The sequence below is a fragment of the Centruroides vittatus genome, unplaced genomic scaffold (assembly GCF_030686945.1).
Source record: "Centruroides vittatus isolate TY-2023 unplaced genomic scaffold, ASM3068694v2 contig_941, whole genome shotgun sequence".
In the NCBI taxonomy this organism is placed as follows: Eukaryota; Metazoa; Arthropoda; class Arachnida; order Scorpiones; family Buthidae; genus Centruroides; species Centruroides vittatus.
Window position 1 is genome coordinate 2,123,159 of NW_027122625.1, and position 24,158 is coordinate 2,147,316.

At 29.0% G+C, this 24,158-nt stretch overlaps 1 protein-coding gene across 1 annotated transcript in view; it reads left to right on the plus strand.

The window, feature by feature from the left end:
- Positions 1-14,629: 14,629 nt before the first annotated feature.
- Positions 14,630-24,158, plus strand: part of Sptz (Spastizin) — a 44,684-nt gene continuing 35,155 nt past the window's right edge. The window contains exons 1-2 of the mRNA XM_067282130.1: positions 14,630-14,659; positions 14,917-15,269. Coding sequence (XP_067138231.1) covers positions 15,055-15,269 — 215 coding nt within the window. The 5' untranslated portion in view covers positions 14,630-14,659; positions 14,917-15,054. The remainder of the gene's footprint in view (positions 14,660-14,916; positions 15,270-24,158) is intronic.

The window sequence follows — 24,158 nt, forward strand, 5'->3', positions numbered from 1 at the left end:
CAAAGTTAATATGATCCCGGAAAATACCTATAATCTATGTTTGTTTATTGTTAAATATCTATGGTGTAATAAACTGTTTTTCTATATTACGAATATAAAAAGATTTAATCTTTAAAAATTTAAAAAACTAAATTAAAGATTTAATATAATAAAATAATTGTAGTTACTTAATTAGGTTTAAATTTACCGAATATGTAAGCTACATTTTGAACTATGGTTAATCTACTGTAAATCACTTTAATAATTGTTTAAATTTCATTGTTAACTGAAAATAATAATAATAATACATTTTATTTATAATTTTATTATTATACAATTGACTTATTTGTTTTTGTACGCCGTCAATGTTTATCCCTGTTTTATAAACCAGCCAACCAACAAAAATTGTATATAGAACTAGTAATAAAGTTACAATTGAATAAAAATAGCATGGAAAGATCAATCACGAGATAAAATAAAAATAAAACAAAACAAATTTTTGATTATCTCGAGCAGAAAACTCGGTCATGATGTTAAATCGATTTCGTTCGATTGAACGATTTTGACTTGTTACAAACAACCAGATTTCTCTCTCTCTCTCTCTCTCTCTCTCTCTCTCTCTCTTGTTAAAGTATAGAGAATAATACGATTCTATTATCAATTTTTAATACGAAATTTATATTATTTACATAAACATGGAAGGGTAATAATGCATGTTGCAAGTGTATTATCTAACAACAAACAGATAGGAAGTTACCACATGAATGAAAGCTGCTTTAGTGAAACATGGATGACCAAATGAAAGATCGAATGTCTCTGGATGATGGATTATTAATCTGTGTGAGTGCTATCCATCAGCAATATTTCTATTATAAACGCTTTCAGGAATATTCTTACTCTTTTTCTTTTATTTTATAAACGCTTTTAACTTTATAAGAGATAGAGAAAAACGATGAAAGGCCCACTATTTTCTTATCCATTAGATATTAGATAGACCTTAATGGAATCCATTATAGTAATAAACTTTGTTTTATTATTTATTATAACTCATTTGGTTTTTTTTTTTAAAGAACAAACTTTCCTCGATTTAAATTATATTTTGTGACGTCGTGTTGATGATTATTATTTTTTTTTTAAAAATCGTTTTTATTTACCAGAAAAAAAGGGTAATTTTTATTTCGTAACGAGATGGAATATTGTTTTAACTCTTTATTTTTAAATAAAATAAAATAAACAAAGAGATCGTTCGATTTAAATTAAAATAAATTTAATTTAAATTATCTTAATTTTAATTATTAAGTTAAATAAGACACTTAATTGTGTGTGTTTTTTTAATCAAGCAAAAATCATTTTTATTACTTGTGCTTCAGAATTTATGCTTTTTAATTTTAATTAAAACAACGTCATTTAATTAGACTAACTGATTAAAATTTTATTGGCATTCTAAAATTAAAGTATCAGTTTCAATTTAATAATTAACTTGTAAAATTTGAATGGTTAGACGAATCAATAATGATATCGAAGAATATGAAACTTTTATATTTAATCATAGATTAGTGAAGTTTAATTTCAATAAGATAATTACTTTCCTTAACATTAAGCTTAACTGAGTTTATTTATTAACGCTTAGATACTCAATTTAAAATTAGAAAGGCCTTAGTTAAGCTGAAAATCAATTTTACTACGAACACACAATACAAAAATTAACAGGAAAACTCCTTATGTTCTAGTGGCCCGGTGAATAAAACCACTAGAACACACACTTGCTCGTGGGTTCGCGCTTCACCGGAGGTCTGGCCAAGTGAAGTTTACCGGGTTTTCTTCACATGTAGACCATCTAAACAGGAGCCAGTTTCTAATAGAAAATCCTCCTAAGAGAGATTCCCATTGGTACAGTACATCATCTGTGCGTTATGTTGCCGAATCACATCAAACCAAATCTTGTATTTTTCCTTTATATGAAGGCAAAAATACGTACTAAAACATAATCTGTTAACTGTAATTTTCTTTCTTTAAGCGAATTATCAAATCATACAAACTCTAACTTTGAAAAATCCGAAGTTACTTTATTAGATTATTTAATATTTTATCTTCATAACAAAATTTAAAAAAGATAATTCTATATTATTTCCCTTAAAAATATTTTTTAAAAGATTTCTATTAATTTTTTTTATTTTATTTCGAAAAAATATTTATTAGAATAAAAATAAAATAATAAAGGTAATATAAGATTTTCATTTATTTATTTATTTATTTTTAATTTCAAATGCGATTTAGATAAAATTTCAAAATGGACTTCAAATTTGCAAAAGATATAGCATAAATATAAATAATATTTAAACGAAACTTGCTAAATAAAATAAGCTAGATACAGTTTTGTGAAAGGAAAAGATCAAGGAGAAAGATAGGGGATAAGAATGAAAACGACTGATGCAAAATATTTGAACATGAAATTTATAAATGTTGAAAAGAAGGAGGAGGAAAGGAATATTATATTCAATAGGAGAGCTCATGAAAAATAGATAAATAAAAAATGATATACAGGTTTAAAAGAATAGAAAAGAGTTGAAGAAACGTAAAAGAAATGGACGTTAAATCGAAGTTAAATTAAAAAAGGAGTTTTTAATTTAAAAAATCACGTGACTTCCGGTTTTGACCGGAAGTTCGTATAGTTGATAGCTTTTCATATCAGATCTCGATTTTCATCTGTCTAACGCCGTTCTCGAGATTAACGAAGGACAGACGACGGACAGACGGACGGACGACAGTGGGAATGTATAGATCTGAATTTTAACTGCAGCCCCCCAAAAATGAATAATTATAAAATGTCTGCGAAATTTCAATGACGCTATTAAAAGAATTTGGGAGAAAATTGCATTCTAAGTAGTGGACGAAATTTATGCGTTTTCTCGTGGTTTATTATAATAATTCATTATGAAGTGATTAAACAAATGTAAAATCTATGAATTATTATACCTAAATAATGTTACTAGTAATAGAATATTAAGTTAGATCACAAAAAATCGATTGAATTGGATGTGATGGAAGAAGGAAGTGAAATTACTGATGCTAAGTCGTGAATGATGATTATTTTATATTCGTGAGCTTATAAAATATTGCAAATTATAAATATAGGCCTAATTGTAAATAGAAAAGAAGCCTATTCAGGACAATATATAAATATTACAGCTTTAATTGCAAATTAAAAAAACTTTATCAATTAATTACAATTTAAGTTTTCATTATCATGTTTTAAATTTTATGTAAATTCATACATGTAATTTACTAGATTTGCTATAAATTTATATTTATAATTATTCATTAATTTTAAAAGTTGCTAAACAGAAGCTTATTTTCATTATTGCAGAGAAATTTGGGGATTAATCTCAGAAAATTCTCTGATAAATAATTTATTGTTGTTTTATAAGCAAGCAATGAACTCCTTTTTTTTTAAAAAAAATTATACATTAAATCAAACATATTTGTAATAAAATTCGATTATTTATAGGCATAAGTATTTAAAGATTTGGCTTTCTTTTATCAAATTATTGCATAAATAATACGCTGTAACCTTTTTTTAAATTATAAAACGCAGCTATTAAACTGTGCAACACACTATAAAATAACAAGAATAGAGTAAAGAGAACAGAAGAGAAGACAGGATAAAGAACGAACGAACGAACGAACGACAAATGGATCTCTCTATGTATTTCATAATATATATAACAAAATAAAAAAAAAGAAAATTTAAGATAAAAAACTAATGAATTAATTTATATTACAATAGAAGATAAGCATGATAAGAAAAAGAGCGATGGAAATTGTTTAATTGGAAGTAACTCAGAGTTATGAAAGGCACTTAATTGATACGAAATCTTCCATTATTTTATATGCAAATTTAAAAAATTAATATTATATAAATAATAAAAACAGTAATAATTTAACACATCGATAAACTTTTCCTTATATTTAAAAATTAATTACAATAAGTTTCATTTAAAAAAATCATTATAAATTCAATTACTAACCATAGAAGAGGAATTTTGCAAAAGTTAATGATAATATGGTAATAAATTATTTATAATAACTAAATAATCACATTAAACATCTTCATTTTGTAAGAATTATAATGATAATTGCAATTAATTTAGTTTAATTTAGTATTATAATTAATTAAATGCATTCAAATGAGGGGCGCATCATCTTATGCACCCAAAATCATCATTAAAGAATCGATTAATAGGGCTAAAAGTGATTTAATTTTTTCCTTAAATTTTTTATAAGTTAAATTAATATCTAATGACTCGTATTACTTTAATATAAATAGACTAATGACGAGTTTATTGCAAGTAAAGTATATTAAAAAATATATAAACTATATAAGTTATAATCCATACAAAAATATTTGAAAAATTTAAACTGAAATGTGATATTAAAAAAAATTTTAGTTAAATAATAATTATAATTCAAGACGAAAAAATAACTTAAAAATCGATAAATATTGATTAATTTATTTTTAATATATATATATTTTTTTGGTATAAATAAATGTCAAAATATTAATCAAAATTAAAATAAATTTAGCAAAAAAAAATCAAAATTAAGATGTAATTAAACATAAAATAAATGAATAATTTAATAAATGAATTGATAACGTATCGTTTGATGTAATTGAAAATGGATTTTTGTCTACAGTCGAAGACCTTGACCCAGGGAGAACATTGGAAAGTTAATTTGCTTGTCGTTGGCCTTAAGTATTGTGTCAGTCACAATAGTTGTACTCTGATCTGACACCATGGACTGTCATCTTCGCTTTCAATAAATCTGATCTTAGTTGAATTTGAGAACGTCTTACAATGACGTCATCTCTGAGGACAATGATAAATTTCTTACGAAATTTCCGACAATTGGAATGTGTTCCAAAGTCGAAGCAGCAATTTTTATTGTCAATAATAGTAAAACGTCGTCTCTAACCGCGACAAAAATGCTTTAAAAATTTATTTAATATTCATATTTATAAAGTAAAAATTTGTTTCCTCTCTTTTAAACAAAATAATGAGAGAAATAACACTAGAAGAATGGAAGAAACACTAAAAAACAATACAACTTTTAACAATTGACCGCATGAACAGATGAAGAATAACTTTAAAAATAATCTTAAAAAATTATTTTAACCGCTTAAATACAAATTGAACCTCCCATAACGGCAACCTGTAAACAGCGACCGCTTTTTCGGGAACATTTTTGAAAAATGGCCGTTGTTCGGAGGTTATTTTGTATTCGTTTTTGTTAAGAAAATGAATGCAAAATAACCTCCGAACAATAGCCATTTTTTATTATCCCGTCGGTGTCCGTCGTTTAAAGGTTTGACTGTATTTGATACTCTAAATACAGAAATCAGCTGGTAAATATTTATTGTTATCGGCGATTAAAATGAATAAAAAAATAATTAATTAATTAATTAATCTTATATATTAAGTTTTAAAAAATTATTTAAAAATAAAATAAAGAGTTTAATTGCCGAAAGCTGTAAGCGACGGCACTATTTTGAAAGTAATGTTTAAGTAAGTCCCGTTAATTAATATCTAGAGAAAGTATTTAAATTAAAATTAAAAATTATTATTATTATTATTATTATTAACTATTAAAAAATTCTTACAAACTAAAAAATTTTTCGTGGAAATTTCCTTGAATTAAAAAAAAAGAGAGAGAGATTTTTATATAATTCAGCATGAAAAAACGATTACGTAATTCGATCCTGGGAACATTTGAAAGTTAAAGAAAGTAAATCAATATTAAAGCTTATTAAATCCATTCGATTTTGAAACTTTTTCGATAAAATTGCCTTTTTTTCTCTAGTTTAAAATCTCTTAAATAAAATTCTTTTGAGTATTTTCTGTATATTTCATAATATAAAAAACAAATTTTGAAAATATCGTTAAAAATTTAAAGAATATACGCCGATACAAACATGACAATTTATAATAACCAGGAAGAATAATAACATCATCGCATTAATCCCTATATACAGTCGAACCTCCGACAACGACCACCTTCAAAAAGCGGCCATTTTTTCTGGAACGTTTAATAAAAAAAAAAATGCGTACAAAATAACCCCCAAAAAGCGGCCACGTCTGAACAACGACCATTTTTATTTTTCTTTTTCTTTTTCAGGAATATTGAATAAAAATGCATACAAAATAGCCGCTGATTGAAAGTTGGTTATTTTTCCGGAAACTTTATTTTTGAGTAAAAAATGCATATAAAATAACCTGTAAACGGCGGTAATTTTTTTCAGGAACGTTGAATAAAAACGTATACAAAATAACCTTCAAAAGGCGGCCACATATAAACATCGGTTATTTTTTCAATAAAGTTGAATAAAAATGCATACAAAATAACCTCCGATCAGCGGCCATTTTTAAAATTTTCTCTCAGTGGCCGTTGTACACAGGTTTGACTATACAGTACAGTATATATCGTACAGATTTCTATGTAAATATACAGAAAGATTCTGGAGTATTTAACTAAAAAATTCTAGTTTTTAATGTAAAAATTATTATTTAAAATTTATAAATAAGAAATATGAACATGACAATAATTAAGATTAAAAATATTATTATAATTGCTATATTTTTCTTCTAAACTGCGCTTTAAAACTCGAAAATTAATTATACTTTATGAGCGAAAATATATATTTTTAGAAAAAATATTCAAATATATAAATAAGAAACGAATTATTACATAAAACAAGTAGTCAAAAAAATTAGTTTCACGAATATTACAGGATTATACATTATTATAAAGCCAAATAATCATTCAGTACGTAGGCCTAATCCGTTAACGCGTCGCGCGACTCGCGTTCAGTTGCGCTTCGCTTGCACCAATGGAGGTTGGTATAAGGTGCATAACCATACTTTAAACAATAACTGAAAATAATAATTTATCTTATTTCCGGTTTTGGCTCTTATATTAAGTCATATTTTGAAATGTATATCGAAAAATTTAAATTGGATATAAAAACAAACAAGAACATGATACATAAATCGCATTTTTAAAGACAAATTTTTTCCTATTTTTTTCTGTTTTTTTTTGTAAAAATACGTAAACAAATAGTTTCGAGTATCAGCATTTTATTTATTTAAAATAAATTATGTTACATATTATAGAGAAAGTAAACATTATTTTAATTTTCAAATAATAAACACCTCCCGCCATCTAGGGATAGATTTATAAAGTAAATGTAAATATATATAAATGCATAGACATTCTGTTTAAGAGTTATTTTAAAAAATTATCCGAAAAACAGAAGTATAATTAAGATTTAACAATGAAGAGTTTAATTAAAAAAGTAAATTTGTTATAGAATTACAATGGCATTTAACATATTTATAAGTAATTAACATATGTTAATTATAACTGATGATTAGTAATATGAAAATATTAAAATTAATGGAAACAATATAAAAACATTATTTCCATTAAATATACTTTAAGATAAAATAAGGCTGGAACAATATTGAAAACAATTACACTCTTTGAATGGACTAAATATAGTTACAAGAGAAAATTAATTTTTCTTAATGATTTCTTAACGTTAAAAGATATAAATTGTATCCATTAAACAGCTCAAATAAAAAGAATTATCAGTATTATAAATTTAAAAAAATACATGTATAATATTCATATACAGAACCTCCAATAACGGCCATTTCTAAACGGCAGCCATTTTGTCGCGAACGTCAAAAAATGCATACAAAGTAACCTCCAAACAACGACCAACATCAATTTTTTTACATTTCCTCCACTATCCGTTGTTCAGAGGTTTGACTATATATATTATAATTATTCCGTGAGTGTTTAATAAAGGAAAATACAGGAATTTAATGTATAAACGTTACAAACTAAATAAATTATTATTAAAAATGTTAAAACAACACGTGATTAGGTCAAAATTTTAAAAATACAAAAGCAACATGGCTACACAAAATATTAAAAAGAAAATTTTAAAAAAATAAATAATTTTTTTTTTGAATGAAAATCAATGAAATCGCTAGAAAAATATAAAAACTTTGAACTTAACAGAGAAATTTTGAAATTATTTCAATTTTTACCACTAAAAAGCGCGTTAGATTAAATAAATTACATAAACATTCAATAATTTACCTTTAAAATTAATAAATTTATAATCAAGTTTCCTAATCACAGGAATCTCCTTACACATCCTCCTTATCCTTAACTGATCTCAAGGCATCTCGTAATGTACTGTACTGTACTCATATTATGTTCACGCATGTTACTTACTCCTCGCAAGCTTGTTTATTCAGAAAAAAAAAATTATTCTTACTTCCGTTCTAATAGAAAATCCCAATCTGCCTACAAGTTAATAGAGGCATTAGTTAAGAGTTAACAAGAATATGACCAAAATTGTTTTTGTTACGATATTTTTAAGGATTTTTCTCTTATATTTGCAACTGGAGAACCTCTCTTTGTAGGAAATTCCAATTTATTTAAAAATATATATATTTTTCTTTAAATTCTTCCGATTTTTAAAATATAAATTCTATGGATTTTAAGTTTAAATATAATTAGAAAATTAAGCTTAAAAGTACTCATGAGGTTCATTAGCTGAGGACAAAGTTATGGTGGTTTTTTTAAATCAATTTGTATGCGGTAGGGCTTATTAATTGTTATTTTTTTATAGGCTAAGGTTAAAGGGAGAATTGTAAACATTATTTTACTTAATAACTTTGTTCTATATTTGGTTAATCGATCCTTGAGTGTGTCTTTTTTCACTTACCACTTTCACTACTGATTACCAATGCTCAGGAAGCTTTCTAAGTCTTCCTATTCAGGAAACTTTTCATGTTATTTGCTTAAATTAAACTCTAACAAATAAATATTAAATGTTTTTGTTTTTAATTATTAAACTATAATAAAACCATCCTCACTTAATATCATGAACATTTTTTGACGCTATTTTTTATTTATTATTCAGATGTGTTTAATTAGGATAAACATTTTTTATTATTAAACATAAAATTCAATTTTGTGGTTATAAAAAGATATAATTAATTAATATATATATATATTAATTATATTATAAAGATTAAAGCTAATATCGCGCCATCTATCGGTAAAAATATTTATTAAATAAAAAAATTAATTTTTAAAATTGTGTTTAAATATTTGATCATTAAATTGTTTGATATTTGGTGTAAATTATAATAAATATTATATAAATTATTATAACGTATTGAATTGTGTAAACGTACCGGTACATTATATTGATTAATACAGTGCAACCTGTGTAAAGCAGAATCGCACGGTATCAACGTTTCCGTTTTAGGCAGTTTTTACCGTACTGTGTAGGTATATAATATTGGTATATACAGTCAATACATTTGAATTTACATCAGTATATACAGTATAATTGTACAGTAAGGGATGTCGAAAGCTTGGTATGGGATCTAAGATAAAAGCAAGCCTTCTTGCCTATTTTTTTTAGTAAAATAATATTAATTTATACAGATAGGAATCACAATAGACTCCCTAAGTTTTCTTCGGATGCGAGGAAAAATCCCCAATTCCTCCCTCGACGGCCCATTGTATTATACATTACACAAGGCCTGTACACACAGCGCCGGATCCAATAGGTGCGAGGCCCGATTAAATTTTTTTTTGCGGGGCCCCTCAAACTTTAAATAATCTTTTTATAACCACAAAAATTAATTAACTGTTAATTTACATATTGAAATATGTTGTTTTATTTTTAATAATAATATACCTAGATATTTATTTTTGTAACATGTACTATTTTTAAATATATAAATTTTGACGTGATGCGGGGCCCCTTCAAGTGCGGGGCCCGATTGGCACCAATCGCTCCAATCGCCTAAAATCCGGCCCTGCGTACACATATACACTACAAACGAATCAATAACATGTACAGAAACTAAATAACATTCTAATTCCCACCAAGGGAAAAGAAAGAGGAAGAAGAAGAAGAAACTATTTAAAAATAAACGTTCCAATTTAACTGGTAAAATATTCGACAAAAAGGTAAATATTTACGTTATTATACCCATGAAATTTTGAAGTTTCATTGGTACTTAAGCGCAAACAGCAAGCATTTAATTGGCTTATGCGTAACTCGAAATAATATAACTTTTATAAATTAAAAATTTTTTTACTAAGTTTAGAACTCCGTTGGAAATGTAACTAAAGAGGAGATTTTAATTAGTGACGTTGTTTAAAAAAAACTGCATGTCAACATTATTTAAAATAGCTATTCGGGTCACTAGAGAGAACAACATGCGTCATCCGAATGTTTAGTTTTAATTGATTACGATAGCTACTTTTTTTTTTTTTTTTTATATATATATATGTCAGGTAAAGGGTTCTATACCATTCGATGTTAGGGTGGTTGGAAGGTTGGAATCCACCCACTCGCTAAACAATTACTCCTAAAGTACACCCCTCTTAACCACTATTTTTGTTAATACACAAGTCAATAACTGTATATCTGTATATCTTAGTTACTAAGACCATTGTTTTTATCAACCTCACCAATTCCCCATCCCCTCAAATCCTGAAGCAGTTAGCGAGTACTTATATAATTATATATGATCAAGGTAAAAATATGATTCCAGTGAGAAGTGATGATATAAGACTTAAGTTATATAATAATAATTAATTTATATTTATATTTAAACCATCCGGCAAATAATTGATTCGGAACTTTTGAGTTAAATGGTTTTTTCGCGTGAAAGGGTGACCAACCATTTTCACACGTCCCTGGCCTTTACTTGATTTTTAGTTTCGTTTTTTGGTAGAAAGAAGGAAGACTGACAACAGAGCTGCTTAATTATAAACCAGGAGGGAGAAGGGACGTGGGAAGACTCAGGAAGAGATGAAATGACCTCTGAAGCTGGAACAGACGAAATCGCCTAATCCTTGAACGAGCCAAGGAGAAGAATTGTCATTTTTCTTTACTTATTGCTTATTATTTTCACTTTAAAGGTTCCTCATTTATTTTCAAACTAGACTTTTGCTAACTTGTAAGTTAAAATAGATTTTATCCTTAATAACATCTGACAGTTAACGTTTCATTATATTTATATTCAGAGATGGATTTACAGTTTAGGACCTCACGTGACGAGAGGCCTCGTTCTATTATCAAAAACAATTTATACATATTGCCCATTATTATTTGATGAAGAAGGAAAGGCCTATTTTGTGTTGTAGCGCTGGACCACAAGTCTAATTCCGGTTCTGTTTATAATTTCTGTTTCCCTCTCTATTCTATGGAATTTGTTTGATTGGCAACTAACAAATTTTAAAATTATCGGTCATGTAGGAAGCAGAAAACTAAAATTTTCAAACTATATCTAACATTATGAAATGTATCACATTAATCAAATCGTATAGGTTATGGTTTAATAAACATAAAAAAAAATTGGTATTATTGAGAACTGGATGCTGTTTTCAAGTACATTGTCAATTTTCGAAATGGCCGAATACCGAAGACCATTGTAAGATGCTTTACTGAGCAGTTTGGAATGTTTACACCAATCAAAAATAGTTTATACGTTGTAGAAATTCATCTACAAAAACTAATTTTTATCCTTAAATTCTCTTAACAGCTTCGTTCAAGGATGCACCGCGTCAAAACAAATTTTCTTGTTTCGCTGGTATCATTCCGCGATGAACTCTGTGATTTGTCAGTTTGCTTTTATATTATTTTGATCGGAGCTGGTTTTGATAAAAACACTAATTTAAACTTAAAATTAATCAAAACAAACGCCAATTAAAACATTATATGATATCAAAATGATTTTATTAGGGTACAAGCCGCCCTCTTTCTTGTAAAAGCACCTCCACATCAGATGCCATTGCTAGTATCATTATTTTATTCTAAAAGAGCAGAAAAGTATTCAGTCTTCTTACTCAGAATACTCATTGCTTCATATCAAAATATTTATAAAATAATTTTAGGAAAAATAGTCAAAATTCTGTTTTATTACCAGTGGTCTAATGCTTCGCGGTGTTTTCTATGACAATGTTGCACTTATAATTCTTTATACTGCTCAATATAATTCTTTTTCTGAAGGTGAGCAACGCAATTTACAACGTGTTCGAATATCAACATTCCTTGTGACATTTCTCACACAGCATAATACTATCTTCTAAGGCCCAAATATGCGGCATGTCCTCGATAAACCCCTTCTTTTAAGTGGACCAATAATAAAAATACACGGATCCAGATTCAAAGAACAAGATAGCTAGCCATGTGGTAAGAAAAACATGAATAATCATTCTGTCATCGGTGAAATTTTGCGGTTACTAATGTAAGCAGCGTTAGATATGTGGAGACGTTCCATTTTCCACGGCATGATCGTTGTGATTCAAGTCGTTGGTGCAGTTGAAATTCAAAAAGTGCGTCTGAACCGGTAGAACAGGTCACCGGACCATTGGAGCTAGCTTTATCAAAGAAGAATAGTTCTAGGATAAATGTCGTTATGAGTCCACACCTTGTAATTTTAAGTGAGTGCAATAGAATCTCCTGGAAACATGAGGGTTTTTTTAGCACTCTGGGTCTATAGCTCAAATGCAGTAGTTACGGGTGTTCACTGTCCCGCTGGGATGAAAACGCGCCTTGTCACTCCAAAGAATCTTCCATGGCTACAATACATCCCCTTTCATTCTGGCAAAGAAGATTAATGTAAAGGTTAGTTGGTTTTTTCGACGGCAAGCAACTGTTTGTTGCAGCCGATCTTATTGATCTTATACGACTGACAATGCACCAACTTTTTCAGTACCTTTCATACTATGCCAAAACTCGTGGCATTGCATGTACTGTACACGATTGGAGATTTCAATACAACTTCATTGACTGTTCAACAATAGCAAATCTTCAACAATTTGTGAAATGCAACTGAACTGGATTGAACTCCCAGATGATTATCCTTCTGTAAGCTTGTGGAGACCTTGGCTTAAATTTTTGCAACGGTAAAATTTCCGCAACATTGCCATTGTCTTCATAAAACAGCTTTACAGGGAATACGCATTACGTTGAGGTGATGGTCATTGGACCCGATAAGAATAAAATTTAACAGTTGTAACCACTTTTATACTCAGAACTTGGCTGTCACACATATGCTTATGCAAAAAAAAAACTGCTTTTCGTTGCTTGCAGCGCCAAAAATGGTACAGTGGTGAGTTTTGACTTTTTTAAAAAAACTTTCCACTCTGTGGGCCTTTCAGCAAGCCTATTATGGGTTCGACCAAACCTACAATGGAACGGCCGGGCCCAACATATTCGAAGGGACTACCTTCCAAAAATTTTTGGAGATTTTCGACCCATCCGGATTCGATGCCGGGTCTACCAGAGGGATAGATGCCACCTTAACTGCTCAGCTATCAGGCCGTCGAATTTTGGTACTAATTTTCTTTTATGGAAATGTCTTCCGCATGTCCTGGGTATTGAATATTACGTATGATGTTCTACCTTTTCGATTGTTATAACAGAGGAAAAGTATGGCGATCCGACAAAAAATAATCTCCCAGATTTTTGGGTTTTTGGACTTTTTTTTTTTTTTTTTTTTTTTAACTCTTTCCGCCCTGTGGGCACTAAGAGGGCCTCTTTTAGTAGGCCCATTATGGGTTCGGCCAGGCCCACAATGGGGCGACCGGGTGGTGAGGGACGGGGCCCGACATATCCGAACGGACCACCCCCGAAAAATTCCTGGGATTATTCGACCCGTTCGGATTCGATCCCGGGTCCCCCAGAGCGGTAGGCTGCCACCTTTACCGCTCGGCCATCCGGCCGTCGGGTTTTTGGACTTAGAACACTTTGAAACGTCAAGAAATGCAAAAAAATTCGGGGGTAATTTCTGTTTGTATAGATGTTAGTGTGTGTGTATATGTATGTGTGACACAATTTTGTTCACCCAGTTTGAAAGCTTAATAATTCCTGTGCCCTTTTGTCGAAAATTTCTGAAATTTTGTAGGGAGGTTTGTTTATTAGGGGTATTAGGGGATTGATGCTATAATATTTCGGTGGTTAAAAGTCGACGGGATGAGTAGATAATGGGGGTTGTGTGTATCTCCAGTAGGGTTAGATTTAATGGCAATTTTACTCGTTATTAGCATTTACAATTTTTTTTTTTTTTTTTTTTTTTTTTTTTTTATAAAACCCATCTCTACCCTCAAAATTAAGCTTTTTGCCATTTTATAATAGTTAAAAATATAAAAAGTTTTTAAATAAAATATTATAACAGATGACGCCACCAATATATATGTCGCCTGGAAAGTTGAACAACTCGTTGCTGGTTTATTTTTTTTGCGTTTTCCGCCCTATGGACACTAAGAGGGCCTCTTTTAGCAAACCCATTATGAGTTCGGCCAGGCCCGCAATGGTGGTGAGGGAGGGGGCCCGGAGAAGAAGGTAAAGATCTGGCGCTCCGGAAGGACTCGGGTGAACAACCGAATTTTTCATGGTTAGTTCGTCCCGGACATGTAAGGCCTCCTTCCTCACTACCTAGGCATTTCCAATTTGGGCCTGGTCGAACCCACGCCAGGCATAGCATGGCGGGCACGGAGAAAAGGTTCTGTGATACTCATAAGGCGAAGAACTTAAAATAATAATAATAAAAGCAAGAAGGATTGTTCTAGTCAAGTATTAAATATTTTAAAATCTAAAAATTCATTCGTTGTTAATTTAAAAAATACTTTTATTTTCGCTATTGTCTACTATTATCATCAACAGATAAACACATATATGCGAATGATTCATAAATCTCATGACCTCGATGTTTAACAATTTATTTAAAAAATAAACAAATATTTAATAATTTAATTTTAAAAATCTTAAAATATTTACCGAAATATTTTTATAACATTTTTTAAATAAGTAATTAACATTTTATTTAACAGATGTTTATGAAAAATGTATTTAAAATGGTAGACACATCTGGCACATGATGACGACACGTGATTCTCTTTAGAATGTCAACACCCGAGTTTATTTACAGAAAAGCTTTGCGTTAATTTATACATGCAGGAATTTCGACGATGGAAGATGATCGAGATCAATTTGAGTTGTTTAATTATCGAAATATATCACAATCGAATCACCTACTTTATAAGGAATTAGAGAAAAATATATATTTAGGACGATGGGAATTAGCTAAAGGATACATTTCTACTGCCTTGTTGGAAGGATCGACTGATATAGAAAATTTAAGTGAAATTTTGAGGAAAATCATTCGAAATCCTCATTTAGTGAGGTGAGATTGTCCTAGATTTTTGTTAATTTGTTGTTTAAACACAGCCACAATAGCTTTAAATGTAAAGATACAGTAGTGATACTAGATATTAATTTGATTTTAATGTTATATTTCACTGAAATAATATATTATATAACAGAAAAGATTTTGAAAAATATCCAGCAATACTCCTTAAATCTGATTTAATTGTTATTACTTATGTCTAATTACATATAAACTACAATTAAACTAGAATCGAAACACTTCATCAGTATCATTTTATCATGTTTTATCTACAAAATACTTTCTGCAAACTGCCTTCTGACCAGACATACTAAAGATTAAGTGCATCTTTAAAAACACCGTGTATTAAATAGAAATCATTATCTTTAAAATTTACAGTTATTAAGGCTCAATTCAAGCTCTGAATGATACATTTGGGACCTTAACAGAGCTACAGGGCATATATGTCGGAACAAAAAAGTCAAAGGAGACAAGCTATAAAATGCATGTGAATGTGCCAGATATTTTCATAATACTAGCAATGTATTTATTAAAATTATAAACATTTTTCATCGGTTTGACTGACCGGTTAACGGCAATGTTGAATAAAAGAATACAATTTAAAAATAGAACATAATGTTTGAATTTTTAAACTGTATTCTTTTATTTGACGTTGCTGTTAACCGAATAAGGTCGGTCAAACTAATTGAAAATGTTTTTAATTTTAATAAATATGTTGCTAGGATTAAGAAGGTGATTTTTATTTATATTAACACTTTTCCTAGTTTAATTCCACCATTTCATGACAGACACATAAGTGAATTTAATTATCTTGGTATATAAGTCACTTAAATTTGTTTATGTAATATCTGGATGTTTTATGCTCTAAGACAGTTGACACCTATCTATAGTTACTCTACCTCCTACTAGAAAATTACTTTATATCTTTCATTCTCCCATACCCATGACATTAATATTACATAATCTCTCTGCAAGAACTATAGTTTGACAGCAGCAGCAATAAATATAAAATAATGACATCATCAAATCACTGGTCTTACTCTCCTACATAATGTTTCACTTTAGCTTTTTGTATATCCCTAACACCATAAAAAATATACTTTATTAATAATATAACTGTTAATGAGCTGTATTTTCAAAATATTTGATAATGTTTTGCAGACTTTGCTATTAATTACTTCTCCTCTCAAACTCTTTTCATATATCTGCAAATGTACTTTCTTTGCAATCTACAAATCTCCTTTTCTCTTATATTTGCACCTTCCCATTCTATTTTTTCTATATTAATTAAGAGCTTCTGACTCAATATGGTAATGATTTTTTATATTATCTCTTCTATTCTAGTTTCTAGTGATTTTTACTTTCCCAGCTGTTATATATAACAGAAGGAAAGTATGGAGATTGGTTAAAAAATGACCCCCAAAGATTTTTGCAGTTTTGGACTCAGGACACCTTGAAATGCCGAGAAATGCAAAAAATTTGGGGTTTTTTTTCTGTATGTATGGATGTTATTGTGTATATGTGGGGAAGCACAATTTTGTTCACTCCCTTTGAAGCTTAATAACTCCTGTGCTTTTTGTCAAAAAGTTCAGAAATTTTGCAGAGAGGTTTGTTTATTAAGGGAATTGATGCTATTAAATTTTGGCAATTAAAGGTTTAGATGGTGGGAAGATAATGGGGGTTGTGTGTATCTCCAGTAGGGTTAGACAATTTACTTGTTATTAGCATTTACAATGTTTTATAAAACCCATCTTTACCCTCAAAATTAAGCTTTTTGCCATTTTATAATAGTTAAAAATATAAAAAGTTTTTGCATAAAATATAACAGATGGCATCACCAAATGTTGCTGGGAAAGTTAAACATCTCATTGCAGGATTTTTTTTATGGCTCCTACATAACTTTATTTACTCTCTCTTATCACTTAACAGATCATTTGCATTAATACTCTCTTTCTTTAATCAACCAAATCAAATAAGATACAGTTTATTTTGAGTATACTTTCATTTCTTGTCACTTTCTCTAGCTTTCCATAGAAATTTTTTCTCCCTCTACCTATAAAATATGCAGGCTATTTTCTCTTTCTTTTCTTTGTGTGTCATCTTCATTTCCTTTATTTTCAACTTTTCTCGTGAATTTGCTAAATACCTCCATAATTAATCAATTACTATTGACTATTTCCTCTAGAGTTTCTAATTCCTTATCTAATACCATTCCAGTCATTAGACACATTGATAGGTCTTTTAATGACCTATGTCAGGGATGGCAAATCTTTTTGAGTCATGCCATATTGTAAGCATACTTAGCTTTAAAGATGTTTATGTATGCCAAAGTTTTAGACTTCGAATAATAATATTTAAAGAAATTAAAGAAATTAAAGGAATGTACATACTTTAATTAGAATAAATGTAAAAAAGCTGATTGAGAAAGACAGATGATCAAATTTGTATGATACGTTACATGCCACTTTGGGCATGTGTGCCATAGGTTTTCCACTCCTGACCTATGTCATATGCTTAAACATTAATGGATTTTCATGTCATGTAGTGTATAAATTACTTGGAAAACTGATATCTAAAGTGAGCTCCAATGAAACAGACTTTTGTTACATTGTAAAGCAATTTGAAGCTATTTTTCATTGTTTATGAATATATTGTAATCAAATGCTATTGGCATTTTTCAAACTAATTGTACACTTATTGTAATTTATAATAAATCATAAGTAAGACATACAGTGACATAGCTAGCATTGGTGACACCCTGGGCGGATATTGTGGTGTCACCCCAAGTCGCACCATGGGTGTCACCCTTCTTAACTCTTTTATAAAACACTATTGGATTATTGAATCGTAATATGTCCATACTCGAGCAAACTCGAATGCTATATCAAATAAGTGATGTCAACACATAGGTTTATATTGGCTAGCATGTATCCGTTGACCTATTTTTTTTTTTTTTTAGGCATTGCTTTTCGAGCCGATCAAACTTTCCATGACTTAATGTTAAAGCGCGTCATCGAGGTTTATTTCGCGACTTATTTTTTTCACAGTCGGGTGTCACCCGGGCGGACTGCCCCCAACACCCTCTCCTCAGTAGGCCTCTGAAGACATATATACATACTATTCCATAAAATAAAATTAATTTGTAATGAATTACAGTTTGATATAACATCTAATGTTGACATTTTATAGAAGTTTAATTATGATACAATAAAATGATGGTTAATGTTACCTTAGGTTCTGAGATTGCGGTGGTGGGATTTTTACAGTAATATTCCTATTTTCTGAATAGAATAAAACACTAGATATGTTTAAAGTAGGCTATACAATATAATTGCTGACATTGGAAATAAAAATAGAAATTTTAAACTGTTTGCTATTTTTAATTTCTTCCAATACGAAATTACCTGATTAGAAACTTTTATGAATAGCGTAATGAAGAAAAAAACAATATAATTTATTATTTTGATTGTAAACATTTAAATAAATGAATTTTTATCTTTATTAACATTATATATATATGTTATGGACAAAGTGATTAATCGGGCATTATGAATAATGACCAAAAAGGGCGGGCAGTGTGATAAATATTCATTCATTTATCAAATTGACCGGTCATTATGAATACTGCTACCACCTAGTCGGGCAAAGTGATAATAATACGTTGAGGAGTGATCATTCGACATATGCTAGCCAATCGGCACTCAGTTGCGTGTGCATATCGTGTTTAGTACCAAATTTTAAATTTGATTAAAAAAAACTTCACTTATTTCATTTAGAAATATTTATTTTTTGTAAATTATTTCAAAGTACTATTAACTATATAAATTAAACTAATATTAACAAAAAGTATTTATTAACAAATTTATACTTAATTAAAAAATTAATTTACAGGAAACTTCTGGAGTTTCATTTTTGGTATAAATTATATAAAATATTAAATGTTTTATAGTTTATTTATTTGAGCAATTAAGATTTTGATGACATTTGGAATTACAAAATTATTTTTCTTTGTAGCATTTGCATCTATTAGATTTGCAACCAATTTTGCAGCAGCATCGACTATAGCCTTGACCTCCAGAAATTGATGACATTCTTGCACATTCTCTAAGCGAAATTTCTTCACCTGGTACATCTTTAACAGAAATGAAGTTTTCTTTACAAACAGTAAATTGGTTTCTTGAATATAATACATTTAATATGCCATATTTGGTACCCAGTTTGTAAAGGTTTTTATCTTTAACTGCAACGACACCTAAAATATTTTTTTTATCACTGCCGGCTCGATCTACATCAGGTACACGAATCCTTACTGTATCATTAACATTAGCTGCTGTGTATTTGGAATTTGATGTACCAATCATTTTTTCTGCTTGCTTTTTAAGATTTAACAAAGCCATCTCCCTTGTTTTAGATACATTTCTTATTTTTTCTTCTATTTTTGGATCAATTGTTTGGATTGTTTCTTCTTCACTCATCAATTCTGTAATACTAATAACATCCTGGTTTAGATTTTTTTCATGCGAAGATGATGTAGATCTTTGAACTTCATCAGTTATATTGCTATGTGAAAATGGCATTATCAAATAATATTTTATAATGTTTTCTTGGACGGTACCTGAACTTTCAGAGTTTGAACAACTTTGACTTACTTCGTCGATAGTTTTAAAAAGTCTCTCTAGATCCTCCTCTGTATTAACGTTGGTCACCCCTGGCTAGCGTATGTCGGATGATCACTTCTCAACGTGTTATTATCACTTTGCCCGACTAGGTGGTAGCAGTATTCATAATGACCGGTCAATTTGATAAATTGTTGGAATTTATTACAATGCCCAATTTTGTTAGTCATTATTCATAATGCCCGGGCATTATTCATAATGCCTGTATTAATCACTTTGCCCATAACATATATATATATATATATATATAATGTTAATAAAGATAAGATTTATTTATTTTATAAATATGATATATATGGTCTTGGAATATAAATCTGTCAAAAGTACGAACTTAACATAATTTAATATATTAGTCCTATATGTAATTAAATTGCAAGCAATAAAATAATAAAGAAAATAAAAATATAAACAAACTTGTTTCAGATGAAAGTAAGAGTTTATAACACAAATTGAAAGTTTCAAGAGAAAAACAGATGTCTTTTGTCTATTTTTTTTTGGATTATTTTATGTCTTCCCAATCTATATCAAAATTTTGCTGAAGCCTAAGTTCTAAAAGTCTAGTTCTATGTCTTTTTTCATTTAATGTCTTTGAATTATCAAATTTAACCTAATAATCTTCATTCCAGAAGTTTGATTTGATTTGTTTACAGTTAATGATATAAATTAGTGATCTTAATTGCATCTTGTTTGAATTTATACAATACTGTTCAAAAATGGGGACTACACTACTATTTATCTTGAAAATTTGAAACCATACAATTTCTATAACAGCAGTCTCAACCTTTTTTGACTTACATACCCTTGGCTGTCCATTTTTCACTAAGTTTTATTTTGCATGTTCGTCAAACAATGGTGCTTTGGTCAATTATATGGCACTGTAGAATTACATGCACAAAACTTTTTTTAAAATTGAAAAGCATTGGAGGAAGGATACAGATAAATACAATAAAATATAATTATATTTTTATTTAAAACTAGCATAAAATGCTGTGATATCGCTGAATGCCTCAACACAGAATCTGAATATTTTTATAGTACATCTGCTATTATTAATTTTTTTTCATATACAGTACCTCTAAATCACCAAGCACATACCCTAGAAATCTCTGCTCTATAAGAACAAGAATTCAATAATATAAGTAGGACATTAAAAGAAAAAGACCTGTAACTGCACAATTGATCACAAAAGTAAACAAAAAAAAAACTTTGATAACTTTAACTTTTATATCAACTAAAGTATTGATAATCTTGATGAAATTCAATATTCTGGCAATAATCATTGTTGATGTGTTATAATTTATTATTATTTAATATAAACCTAAAAGTATTTTAAAGGTTTAATTTACTTAAGACATTTTGAAACCATTATTTTAAATATTTTTCTCTTTCAAGCTGTGGAAAAGACATAAATGTACAAACTTTATAAACATAAATATGTAAATTTTAATATTAATGTTTATAAAATCTGTCACAAACAAAACCTTTTTTTACCAGTTTTGTTTAGTTCAGGGATGGCAAACCTTTTTGTGTTTGCATGCCATATTGTAAGCATACTTAGCTTTAAAGATGTTAATGTATGCCAAAGTTTCAGATTTCAAATAATGATATTTAAAGAAATTAAACGGATACGCTTTAATTAGAATAACTGTAAAAAAGCTGATTGAAAAAAGGATGACCAGGTGATAAACTGAAAGGATGATTGAAAAAGACAGAAATCGTACGATACATTACGTGCCAGATGATTTCTCCTTACGTGCCACTTTGGGCACGTGTGCCATAGGTCGCCACCCCTGGTTTAGTTCAATACTAGTAAAAAGGTTTTGTTTGTGACAGTTCATTTCTCACTCCAGTATTTCTGATTAGAAGACTGTTATTTTATCAAATATTTTTTATAGCATCAAAGTATATTTTTTAAATATTTTTTTTTCTAGATTAAAGTTAATATTAATTTTAAATTTAAGTAAACCTGTTGCAAGTTTTTGACAATATTTACAGTTTATTATAATATAGAATCTGTTTTTTATACTTTTTTTTTTTTCTTGTTTGCCTGATAAAGTTCAATAATAAAGAATAAAAGTACTATCAGATTTTCAATTTAAATTACATAATTTTATCTCAAATGTTGTTTTGTATGTATTTTTACTTTATTACCCTTAGTTATGTAATGAATAATGGCAGATAATTTGCTAAATAGTACATCAGATTGTCTATTGTGAAATTAAATTGTCATATGTTAATTTAATATTAATAACAAAGATGTTTGTAATTATGCTGTTTTGGTAACATGTTTCCTTTTGGTATCAGTAATAATTTATCTATACAGTAGACCCCTCTATAATACGGGTTCATATAACATGGCAAAAAAATTGCGATCAGGTTCGTATGACATGCTAGAAGAGACTCGTATAACACGGTAAAACATCATCGCCGACTCGTGTCGCAACAGGATTAGTCGAATCTGGACCAATAATGGATATTGTACAAACCATTGAGTTTAAATGAGCACTGGACCTACTAAAAAACATTTATTATTCAACGGCCATATAAATTATATTTTTATTAATGATGTCTCCAAAGTTAAGCAAATTTTTCGCAGAAAAATAACTTATTGGGAAACACGCGCCCGCCATTTGATGAGCTGCTCCGTGACGAAAACAAGCTTAAGCAATGGTGGCTTCGAACGGTGCACACTCAGTAAGTAATCCTACAATTTTTTGTTTATAGCATAGTTTATATGGATTATTCCCAAAATATTATATGTGATTTGGAAATGTTGAATCAAATTAGTCTAGAATCGATTAATTTTATGGAAGAAAACCTTTCAAACAGCCATAGCCCCTAAACTGCACCAGTGCTGGGCTGTGATTGGCTCATGTATTTAAGTGACTCTTACAACATGGAACGTATCTACCGTGTTATAGGGGGTCTACTGTATATATATAGTTGTATTTTTATATAATTATTTGTCAAATTTAATAAAGTAATAAAATATAGCCATTTATTAAAACAGACTACTGAAAACTAGATACACTGTGAGCATTGTAAAATAATAAATGTCATGCTAAAAGAGAGTGTCAATGCTTTCAAATAATTCATATGATTCCAAAGATAAATCACTTCTGTCCAATGAGTAAAACATAAATTAAATACAAATAAATTTAATTTATTTGCAGTTCAATTTTAATAAAGAAATTAAGATGTCTGGAAAACAAGATGATTAAAATTTAATATGTAAAAATTTTCTGTGTAGCTAAAAGAAAACAAGTAAACAAGCAGAAGTCTAGCTTTTAGAGAGGTTGAGGCGCACGTATTCAGCCCAAAATGTGAACGGCGGATGGACGAGCACTGCCATCTTGCAATTCTATACGGTCGATAATGGCATTTGCTACGTCTAGAATGGCGAGTAGACGATCGGCTTAAACTTCTTCATTTTTTTTGTGTTTGTGGTTAAAATTATGGCATATTTTATTAAAATAATGATTATTTAAGCATTTACAAATAATATTGTAAAGAAACAGATGATTTCAATCCAGAAATTATTTAATTATTCAATTTTTTAGCAAGTGATGCAAAATGCCTATAGAATTTACATATATTTGCCTTCATAACAGCTTATCTTAAGGTAGGTTTGTTCTTCCACAGCATCTACCATCAACAGCGTAATACATTTGTAAATTTTCTAAAAATTAATTTTCTGAGCTGCTTTCGAATTTACATAATCCACTACTTCTGTCAACAAAAGTATGAGGTAGTCCTATCGTCCGATCGTATGGTAGGAGACACAATGCTAATTAAAAATAATTATTTAGTGTTATTAAACATCTTATAAATACTTTTAAACAGTTTAATTTGTTTATTTACCTCTGCTGGTAACCCTGGATATTAAATGTATCCACCATTTTTTCAACAAATTTTCCTTGAGTCCGTGCACAACATTCACCGAGTCCAGTGATGTTGTGAACGAGTGCTGCAAGGTCTTTTACTTGCTTAAAACGTCGAATGTGTACTTCTTACAAGTTTAACGTTTGTACTTGCGCCTCAGCCTCTTTTTTATTTTGATTATGAACAATGTTGATGAATGATGTCAAGGAAAATAACTTAAAATTAACCTCAAAACCTACCTAATATACCTAATTATGTTGTTTTCAATGACAAATTATTCACTCATTTATACAAAATTACAGGATTCTGATATGTGATAATTATGACT